The sequence below is a fragment of the Oryzias melastigma genome, linkage group LG20, assembly GCF_002922805.2.
Source record: "Oryzias melastigma strain HK-1 linkage group LG20, ASM292280v2, whole genome shotgun sequence".
Taxonomy (NCBI): Eukaryota; Metazoa; Chordata; class Actinopteri; order Beloniformes; family Adrianichthyidae; genus Oryzias; species Oryzias melastigma.
This window is the reverse complement of record NC_050531.1, coordinates 16,381,221-16,392,360: the sequence shown is the minus strand read 5'-3', so window position 1 is coordinate 16,392,360 and position 11,140 is coordinate 16,381,221. Positions and strand designations below refer to the sequence as shown.

Below are 11,140 nucleotides of genomic sequence, written 5' to 3'. Positions count from 1 at the left end.
AGTTAAACGTAACAGAAGAGTTGAGATAATAGAGCTGAGATATTGATCAGGTAGCTGTTTGATTAAACCACGAGTTATCAGAATTGAACATATTTTTAATCAAATATGGATAAAGTTGACAGAAAATACATAAAAACTTAAATACAATGAGAATTTATAAAAATAAAAAAAATTAAATGAGACGAAAGCAGTTAGGTTCACATATAACATTTTTAAATTAATTTTGTGTTAAGTGTAATTAAATGTCATGAAATCCTTCATTATCCTTGATTTCTAGATGACACAATTGTGCAAAATTTGGAAGTTTGGCTAAAAATAAAATCCTCAAGCTCATTTATTCCTTCCTGAAAACTCTGACCATTCTTAAAGCTTTTTTTAAACATTTGTATGTAGTTTAAATGCAAAAAAAGTACTCATCTAAAGTACTTGACTGGCTGTTTACCAAATTTAAATTATATAATTAATTGCCTATGTGACTTTTAAGCTAGAGTACAGGTTGGATAATGATATTTCAAAATAAAACATTGTTCATCTTTAATTTCCTTTGCCATTCATCACTACCAATCTAAGCATACACACAGCTGTTTCTCAGGCCACTTTGGATTTGATGTCAGTTTGTGGTCCCATGTGATTGTGGGTTAAAGGAGAGCAAAGGGACTTCAGCTCATGTAGGTGTGTGAGGCTGCGAACGAGGCCAAAGGGAGCGCTTTAACACTGAAAAGCACTTAATTCATGGTTTAGAAGAGAAGAGGAGGGCAGGCGAAGACTGTGTTGATGTCATTCATAATTAATGCTGGGGAAGAGAAATCGTGCGCGTGCAGATTCACACACTCATAAGTGGACCCCCGCCGAGTGGGCGTCGGGGTGAAGCAAAGGTCCTGGACCCTCTGCAGACCCTCAGCTGGAACCTGGTGGACTGGCTAACTTTTGGTGGTGTGATCGGGCGGCACAGAGGACGACTAAAAAGAGGCCGTTCATTCTGGTTCGTTAGCTGCTCAACCAAGAGAAAAAGATTTGCTTGTCAGATTCAAGTTTGATAATACGAGTGGCGATTCTCTGTGCTTTTATGTAACATACACTTACAGTGCTAACTTCTGGGAAACTTTTCAATTTCGTAATTAAAAGCAACGCTTCTTCGTTGAACTTACTTTATATTTCAAATGTTTTTTCTACTTGTATAAGTGAAAATATTGTATTTTGTGTTTGTTTTTATGCTTACAATGTATATTATTTGATAAAAATATGATTTGATTAGAATAACTACAAACTGTATGATTAGTTAATGGCAATAAAGGGCAATTAATTATATTAAAATGAATTTAATTGATTTCAATAATGAATTTTTAGTCCTAAATGTATTTTTAATTGTGTAAAAAACATTCTTCATTGTTTTTTCTGTAGTGATGCTAAATTAGGAGAAATCCACGTTGCAAGTTTGTGACACAGACCTCGAAGGGATTAAACTAATATAAGTTAAAGATGTAAAAGCAATGACTTATTAATCTCTTTAATTTGTCAAATCAGTTCTTATACTCAAATCAGTAACCAGTATAGTATTTTATGGGAGACAAAACTACTAAAACACACAAAATTTACTTCAATATGGAAAATAATAGGATAAACTGTTATTTTTCTTTGAAAACGGTGGAATTTTGTGTTGCAGTCAACAATCTCCATGTAGTTTAGTGAACTTTATGTCTTGTGGTTTTTGTTTAGTCAACCAATAAGAAAATAATATAAACTTTTGTAAATAAGTATGTTTTATAGATCAATAGGCAACAACTTAGTGGCAGTCAAGATGGGAAAAATACAAAGAAATAAAAAGAATCTAACCATTTAAATAAAGAAAAAAATGATTAACATAAAAGTATAATAACAGTGTCAACATTTATAGAAAAAAAATGTGAACATTTTTAAAGTTTTGACAAAAAAAAATGTTGAATTAACTTAAAATGTTGAATTCTCTTATTTAAACTTTATTTGGATCCAACAGGATTTTCACTGATGTGTTGAAAAATATAGAACATTTATTTTGAACATATACTTATATAATATCCAGTATTTATTTTTTTTTCTTTTATTGATAAAAGTATAACAACATTTTACCAATTTTGAGTGATTGATACTTTTTAGGATAATTTTCTGGCTTTATGAAGAGCAAGTTTTTTGTTTATTTCTGACATAAAAAATACTGTATATATGTAAAAAAGTAGCAATTAAAAGCTGAATTTTTTGCTTCATTTGTGTGGCCAAACATGAGTAACTGTTGAACTCAGCGTCTACTTTTAGTGCCATCGCAGTTCCTGAATGTTCACACGCTAAAAATATTAACTGTCATAAACTTAGTTGTATAAAAAGTGATGAAGTCAATACATGATTCGGATTTGAGTCATCTTTTTATAGTGAGAACAAACAAAGAGGAACTAAGCAAACGTTTTTTTCACAAATGTGCAGCACGTTCAGATTAACTTCAACATAAAACACTAAAAGAGATTAAAATCCTGGACTCACCTGATGAAATCCTAAGTAGTCCACAATAGTTGAAGAAGCATAAAAAACCATCCCATCACTGCTCACCACCAAGGCGAAACCTGTCAGAGACTGAACACAAAGACAAGAGGATTATGGAGTCATGAAGTCAATGCACATTTTCCATCTAACTTTGAATGACGTTAAAGTCCGGATGTCTTTGATTTTTTAGGAATACTGGTTACTGTAGCATCTGAGTGCAAGTGACATTTATTTAATGACATTTTATTGCATAAAAACACAAATTTAAACAGGAAATTATATATATAGGAATTTCTTTTAAAATAGGAAATTAACACAAATTATACACAAAAAGCAATTTATAATGTTATTTTTGTTTTAATTAGCTTCTTTTTAGATTTTAAAGGTAATTATAAAGCATGAAACTTTTTTTTATTTTTTGTGTTCAGTGGCTATTAAAAAATAGCTTTAATAAGCCTTTTCAAGAATGTTTATTTATTAAGTTATGTCATATAGAGATGTTTTTTTGGCCTGATTGAATGAACGATTATTGTTTTCAGTGAGGGCGTTGTTGTCTTTAATAACATGCTTGAAATAAATTAGGAAATAAAAATGCAGAAAAAATCTCCCCAAAAAGTTCCTTCTTTAGACTTTTTTTTATCTAAAAAAAAAATTTAAATTAAATCAAATCAAATGAGGAGAAATGGACAGATGACCAGAAATTAAAGCAAAATTTAAAGAAAAGAAAAAAAAAGCAAAAATCATCCAAAAAAAGTTATTTCTACTTGTTTCTTTTAACACAAACTTATCTAGAGAAATAAAAATAAAAAATGTGGTAAAAAAACTTTAATCGAATGATTAGAGATTGACAGACGGATAGAAATTGAAGCAAATATTTTCTAAGAAAAAAAAGCAAAAATCTCTCCAAAAAGTTATTTCTCTCTATTTTTTAACAAAAATGTATCTACAAAAATGTGTGCACCACAAGGCTTCGATCAGATGAGGAGAGATAGACAGATAGACAAAAATAAAAGCAAAAGAAATTAAAAACAGCAAAAATCTCCCAAAAAAGTGTTTTTCTTTTACTATTTTTTTAAACTTGAACTTATCAAAAATAAATAAATTAAAAAATAAAATTGTGTGCCAAAAGGTTCCAGTCAAATGGAAGAGATAGACAGATGGTCAGAAATTAAAACAAAATAAATAAATGAACAAACAAATAAATAAATATCTCAAAAAGTGTTTTCTTTAAAATACAAACTTATCTAAAGAAATAAAAATAAAAATTGCACACCAAAGGCTTAAATCAAATTATTAGAGATGGACAGGTGGACAGAAATTAGAGTATTTTTTTCTAAAAAAAAAATAATAATAATCATAATAAAAAGCAAAATTCTCCAAGAAGTGCTTTTTTCTACTTTTTCTAAACAAAAATTAAACTAAAAAAAAATTGTGCACCAACTTCAGTGAGATGAACAGAGTTGGATAGATGAATGGAAATTAAATTAAAAAAAAGTATATTTTTTCTCATTTTTTAAGTATAAACTATTTTAAAAATAAAGAAAGAAATAAAAATTGTTTCCCAAAAGGCTTCAGTTAAATGGAAGCGATGGACAGATGGGCGAAATGAAAGCGAGGAAGGAAGAAGAAGGAGAGGAAGGAGGCCTTTGAGAGAGTGTGAATGTTTATGCATGTGCCGTGATAGCGTGACAACGGCGAGGCCACTCTTCTGCTGCCAGACTCTGTCACTTCCCTTTACCGCGAGACTGTGCAGGTCTTTCCTGATGTGTGAGCGTGTCAGTTTATTTAACACGGTGTACATCAATATGGCCTCAAACTCTGCACCCCCCAGCCCCCTTGTTTCCCACTTTTCTCCCCACCTTGTGATGACCTGAGTGGCCCCGTGGGGAAACGTCTCGCCCTGGCCACTGAGGTCCACCTGAGCCCACCCGGATGACTGATAATCTGCACTTTGGACCGGTTAAAGTTATTTCTTCAATCCAATTCCTGGATTAATCATGTTGGGATATATTTATAAGTTATTTTTTGGAGCAAAAACTAATATTTTTGGGTTATAGTGCTTTCATTATGTTTTTCTGAGTAAAAATAACCTTTTTATGTATGGAGATTCGGTGTGCATGTATTTTTGAAACATATAAAAAATAAATAAAAATATTGAGATCAAATGAAGCAAAAAAAAAACAGAAGAAGGGATCGCAGGGAAGGGGGATGAGGGGGAGGTAATGGATGCTGTTGATGGAGACAATGTTTGACAAGTTCAACTGGCACATGCCCCCCAAGTGACCCCAGCACACACGCCGCCACAGAAACCCACACGCACAGACATGAGAGGAGTATTCAAGCAAATTTTAGATGAAAAAAATGAAGCATTTTGAAAAGTCTACCATCAAATATGTCTTTTATTTTGAAAAACCCATTCCAAATCTGACATTTAGGCATCTAAAATCCGTTTAGAGCCCAAACAAAAGCCATAAAGGAATCCTAAATATATAATAAAAATGTTAACTTATGATTTCCCACAAGCCCAGAAAAGAGCCAGAATTTACGCGTCGGGTTCGCGCTGGTTTATTTAGCCATTTCGCCTTTTCCCGACTCGTCTTCCAAGACAATAAATTCCTGCTGGACTTTGACAGTTTTACTCTTCTGGAACAAATAAGCTTGAGACTTTTGACCCTCCACAGAAAAAACAGAAAAAAACAATCCACACAGGCAAACGCAGTTTATTATGGGAGCTGAATATATTAGTTTTCAAAAATGATAAATAAAATAGCCGGCTAATTTATGACAGTTAACGAATGGGGACACGTAGCTCCACCAACAACCATGTAGCTGTTCTAATTTATTTTACCACCGAAAGGTTGGAAAGAACAACGGAAAGAAAGAAGAAATACTCAGCCGTAGTATTTATTATTGTATTTTCATTCTCCAAACAGAAAAAAAGATTCAGTTCCATAAATAAAAGGAGATAAACGGCTCTGCTATTTTGTTCTCTCTCAGATATCATGTTTTTGTTTTATTCTTTCTTTCACATACTAAAGCCTTTAGGTCATGGAAACACCTGCTGCTGGCCCTACACACCAAAAATCTGCAACCCAGACTCTCAAAATGGCCCATGGGACACTAAAAGGGTTTGACTTACAAAACTTGAAAGACGCTTTGCACGCAAATTCCATAATAATAAAAAATATTATGGATTTGAATGCAGAGGGGGGGTTAGCACGCGGTGGGAGAGGAGGTTTTGGCCGGGAGGAGGGCAGATTGTTCTGTGCGGCGTGGTTTCAATCGTTTGCTTTTCCACGCTCTCGATGGAGAAAATTTACATTGAATTATTTTTGACAGTTTGTGTTAAAATCACAAAACAATTTGTGTGGATTTTTCAAAATAAAAGATTTATTAGATAATTTTTTTGTGAAGTTTTTCCTTTCACTTAAATTTTCTAAACATTTTTATTATTAATTAATTATTTTTTTTATGTGAAGTTTAACAAAATAAAAGCATTTAAAGCCTTTTTTTTAACAAAATTTGTTTTTTAATCACAATTTTATTGTTTCGAATTTTTAGGCACCTCTAGCTTTCAATCGTACTTTAATAAAAACCATAATTTTCTGTCACACATAGTATATGATGCTAAACCTTTAACAAAAACAGTAGATTGCAACACCAACTGCATATTTTTTGTATTTTCTGATGTTAGACCCTATTCATGTAAATTTGAATATTTTTTTTTTGAAAATTGGAAGTAAAATTCTCATTTTACGCAATGTTTTTTATTTTTAAAAGAATTAGTGTCTGTTTTTTGTTTAATTCATTATTCTACGCTGCTTACGCTAATGTAAAAGTAAACGCGCAAAAATGTTGATATATTTTTAATTTTTTAAGTACAAATTTAGGCACAGAATTTTGCATGACAATATATGATAAATCATTTAAGTCTACATATTTAAATTATTTAAATTATTATTTAAACTATTGATCAAAAGTCTTCATATTGGTCCCTTTCATTGATTTAAATTGATAAGATACGCATTGCAAACAGGAAGATGCACAATCTAATGCAGCTACACTGACTGGCATTAATATTATAAATTATACACCGCTGAGTGCTGATGTGCACGTATGCATTGCCAAGTCAGATAGAGGGTAAGGTTGTGTATATATTAAACCATGAGGTACAAAAATCTGCTTTTCCTCTCTCTGGATCTCTTCACAAAGCTTTCCACAAGGCTGCAGAGGAGGACGAGTCACGCAACATCATCACGGTCAATCTAACCGTTTGTTCTCGGCCCCATTGAGAGCCATGAAATGTTAACAGGCTCATCGGTTGTGAGTTTTTGTCTGAGCACACCGATGTTGGACAACAGTGTCAGTTTGTTTCTTTGCAAAGTCGATGGAGTGTGGAAAGTGAAATGAAGATCTGATGTCTCAGCGGTTCCCACGAGGCCGCCTGCTGCTATAACTGTCCGAACGTGACGCTACTCCCGTGCGCGAAGCATTAAAGATTAAAGCTCGGGTGTCCCGATGTCTCAGAATAACGAGGACCGGCTTGTCACATGCTGTTGGGGCTCCAGAAGAAGCTCTTTTTTATGAATCCACTCTAAACCTCATTACAGGTCTCAGGTCAAGTGACTGAGAAACAAATCAGCTCGCTCCTCTGATGAGCCCTGACAGGCTTAGTGTGCTCTTCTCACTCCCTTCTGCTCACTTTCACACAGGAGCGCATGCATTCAGACAGAGATGCTCCCACACAGACACACGCCCACTTCACCGGCTGCATGGGCCGCCGGCGTGCCAGAGTCCCATCCGCCTCCGTCAGCTCCGATGCTGCCGTCTCGCCTCTGTGTCACGCAAGAGGTCGCGCCAAAGGGCAACGCACACAGACAAATCTTCTTACAGCTCTGTTTGCCAACAGAGCACTTCACTGACATGCAGGGAGTCGGAAAGTGCAACCTTGACAAACCAAGCACAGCGGCGTGCGCGGAATTACTCTGTGAGTTTTACCTCCAAGAGGAGGTTGCTCTCACTGATGGTGGCGCCTAAAGAGAGGCTCTCTTTTCTGGGGTCGGGGTTGGAGGAGCCAATCATCTGCTTTCTGGAGGTCTTCTCTTGAGTCGCTGCAAAAAACACACAAAAAATGATATTAATAAAATACACATTTGGAACCAATTTATATTTTTGATTGCAAACTTGATGTAAATACTACTATTATAAAACCAATAACAATAAAAAGAAGAAGAATGGGTTAAAAATATCTATTTTCACTTTTTAAAAAATCTTTTTTGTTTTCCTCTTTCCAGGCAAAATGTTGTTTAAAGTTAGTTTTAAGTCCAAAACATTCATAATTTTATTTTCTACAAATGTTCAACCTTTATTTAATTTAAACGGTTAATTAAAGTAAAACTGCAAAAACAGTCAAACTCATCTACAGTTAGCAAACTTGTTTTTTGGTGTAAGTTATTTATAGTTAATTTACCACAGCATATTTCAATAATTCATTCAGTAATTCATTCTACCACAAAGCCTGGAACCAAAAATAATATTTTGGCAATATGACCCTATCCTGATAACAGTCACATTTGATTCAAAAGGAAAATGCAAATGCCTACCTCAAAATAAATGAATGAATGAATGAATAAATAAATGCAATAATTCTTGTATTACATTGTAAGAAATTTTAAAATAAAAAAAATGTTTTAATATTATTAATATTAATATTAAATGGTGTTTTCTGTCCTATAGTTAATCTTCTTTCCACTAGGGGCAGTGGAAGGGCTTTTCCTGCTCCTTTCAAAAATGGCTGTCTCCAAGAAACCTCAAAAACACTTTGGGCGGGAAAAAGTTTAGCCATTTTTCAAGACTTTATGGTGAGAATAACTCATCTATTTTAATTAATTTTTTAAATGTCTATTTGCTGTGTTGAAATAATCCAAAATTTGATGATAATTAATTGTTTATAATGCAGTTACACCATGATGTGGATCAAATTTAAGATTGTGGCTAAATAAGGCACATTTTCCCCTTAAGTTGACTAAACTAACATTGTTGTGAGCAAAAATATATTAAATTATGTGAAACATCTTAAACCCCCGAAAACATGTCAATTTTTGAATGTAGTGAACTTTAAGAATAAGCGAGATACAGCACATGTTGTGCCAAATATCAGATGTGGTTCCTTTTTTACCTCTTTAATTTACGTTACATCAGTGTATGTTACTCTAAAAGCACAAAACTAAAGGATTTGAGGAAAAATCAACCTGCTCAAGGAAAACAGACGACATTACGTAAATTCTTCTGAGAAAAATCAAGAACTGTTTAAAGACAAAGAGGGAACAAAATCATTATCAGTGTCTTAGTGACGTCCAGTCTTTTCTGTTAAATAACATGTTCCAAACATGCCCTCTGTCATGAATGAGGCATGTTTGCGTGATCGTCCCATGGGTGTGCTGCCAGGGTCATGTGGGTCACTCCGAGATCAGCCCTTTGCTCCATCACTTATTGTAGCAATCAGAGATTAGTCACGCAAAAACACATACACACAAGCGCCCCAGCCACAACTTCATTAGGAAAAAACGCTACGATCTGTGTGCGAGCATCGCCTGATGCTAACCCCCCCCCCCACTGAATAACCTCATTACGGTGACCAATTCTTCACCCTTTGACCTTTTACTGCCCCCTGTTCATCCCTCCTCCTATCACGATTTAATAAACCTTTTTCCCTCCAACCACTAGTTTGATGACAAATTTCATGAGAATCCCTCCATAAAATGACAAAAATGACTTTTTTGGAGGGGTTGCAGCATCCTCATCCTCAAAGCCAGCAACGTTTGAACCACTTTGTCATCACGTCTGCTGCAGGCCGCCATGCACATATAAAACCAATTTGTTCAATCACCACAGTATCATGTGAGCCGGTGGACGCCGTTTGAAAAAGGAAATGAATCCAATAACCGTCTTTATTCTCCTCCTTCAACACCGACCGTGTTTTTGTTTTCTCTCCTACTGCAGCTTTTTGGAGAGGATGAGGCGTCAGGAAAGACAAACACACTGGATGATTAATTATCGGGACCGGCATTTCCTCCCCCAACAATACCAGCTTTTATTCACAGCCGTTGGTGTCGTCAGGTTTGCTTTTCTTTGCCTCTATTTTATGGTCCAAAAACGAAAGAACGTCGAGGTGCGTTTTTGCTGCGCGTGAGTGTTGGGTAAAATAAAGTGACGGGTAGCGGGATGTGGATGACACCAAAAAGTGCTGCTGAAAGAGTCCAGTTTCAGGTATTTCGATTGTAATAAATATCATGATCTTGGTCAACATTAATTATTCTTAAACTTTCACAATATGGGCATCATCTGAGTCAAGATTTAAACTGGTATAAAAGAGTAACAATCAAGGTAAAACTTGTGTTTCTGATTATTCTTCCTATTTTAACATTAAAAACAGCTTTTTATTTTTTTTAAACAACTTTTTTCCAAAAAAGTTTTTCATTTAGTTGTAGTCAAACTGGAATCTACTACATATCGCAGTGATGTAAAACCCAGATAAAATTGTGAGCAAAGTTCTCATCAATCAGGTATTATTTTGAGACTGTTCTGTGTGTTGTGGTTGATTGAAAGCACTTTTAGCCCTCGATGTTCACAATGGACGAGCAGGGAGGGGCTTCCGATATTTAAAAGACTTCTTGTCGTATAATTCCAGCCGGACAAAAACCGTGATTATTATTTTTCTACATGGGCTAAATGATCAATTTTCAAATGGTTGTCACTTTTGCGATTAAAAAAGGACACCGTTTAAATGTTACTATGAAATCTGAGTCTCTGATTGGTCAACATTTGACCTGGATCAACTTTCAATGCATGTTCAATGCATGTAGAGCCCCAAAGCAGACTTGAAAAAATGTGCATAGCTACATGTGAACGCTACAGTTTTGAATGTGGAAGAAGTCTGAAATGCACAATTAAACACATTTGCATAGACTTTTCATTGAAGGTGCACATTTGAACGTGTGTTGCAGAGTGTAAACACCGCTTTTCTCTCATGTCAAGGCTATCATGCTTGTTAAAATGCTTTTGTTGTAGGTATGGTGGCAAAAAAGTGCAAAAAAAAAAACATTGTTTCCCCTTGTAAATGGTGCAATGGAAAAAAATAAATGTAAGATGACATAATATTATAATTGCTTTTCTTTATACAGTGTTATGGGGTGGTGTGGTTTGTTAGTATACAAAATGTCAAATAAAATCACCTATCTGTTGAATTTTAACTTAAAAAAAGAAATGTATCTGTGAAAAAATGGAAGAATATATGCATTTAATGTATTTTTGTCCAATCCCAGATGGAGCACAGAAAGCCTCTGATCACTTTTACATTGAGATTTAATATTAATGCATGAATGCATTTATGCCTGCTACTAAATGTTCTTAAAGCTTACTCTGAAACAAAACACATAACCAGTAGCACAAATACGTAAAATATAACACATCTAAATCTACAACTGACAGTACTCTATATTCTCGGAGTACAAGCCAAATTTTTATTTTATTTATTTATTTATTTATTTATTTTTGCATACTCAGGTGCAAAATAAATTAAAAATAAATATCAACAAGCACTAAAGGGCACTGCAACTGTGTGTCTCAG

General features: G+C 34.3%; 1 protein-coding gene across 2 annotated transcripts in view; it reads right to left on the bottom strand.

The window, feature by feature from the left end:
* The window catches only part of ahrra (aryl-hydrocarbon receptor repressor a), a 75,618-nt gene that overhangs the window by 10,081 nt on the left and 54,397 nt on the right, over positions 1 to 11,140 (bottom strand). For both annotated transcript variants that reach the window (XM_024280139.2, XM_036217415.1), the window contains 2 exons: positions 7,510 to 7,622; positions 2,512 to 2,601 (listed from right to left, as the gene is read on the bottom strand). In XM_024280139.2, coding sequence (XP_024135907.1) covers positions 2,512 to 2,601; positions 7,510 to 7,622 — 203 coding nt within the window. The remainder of the gene's footprint in view (positions 1 to 2,511; positions 2,602 to 7,509; positions 7,623 to 11,140) is intronic.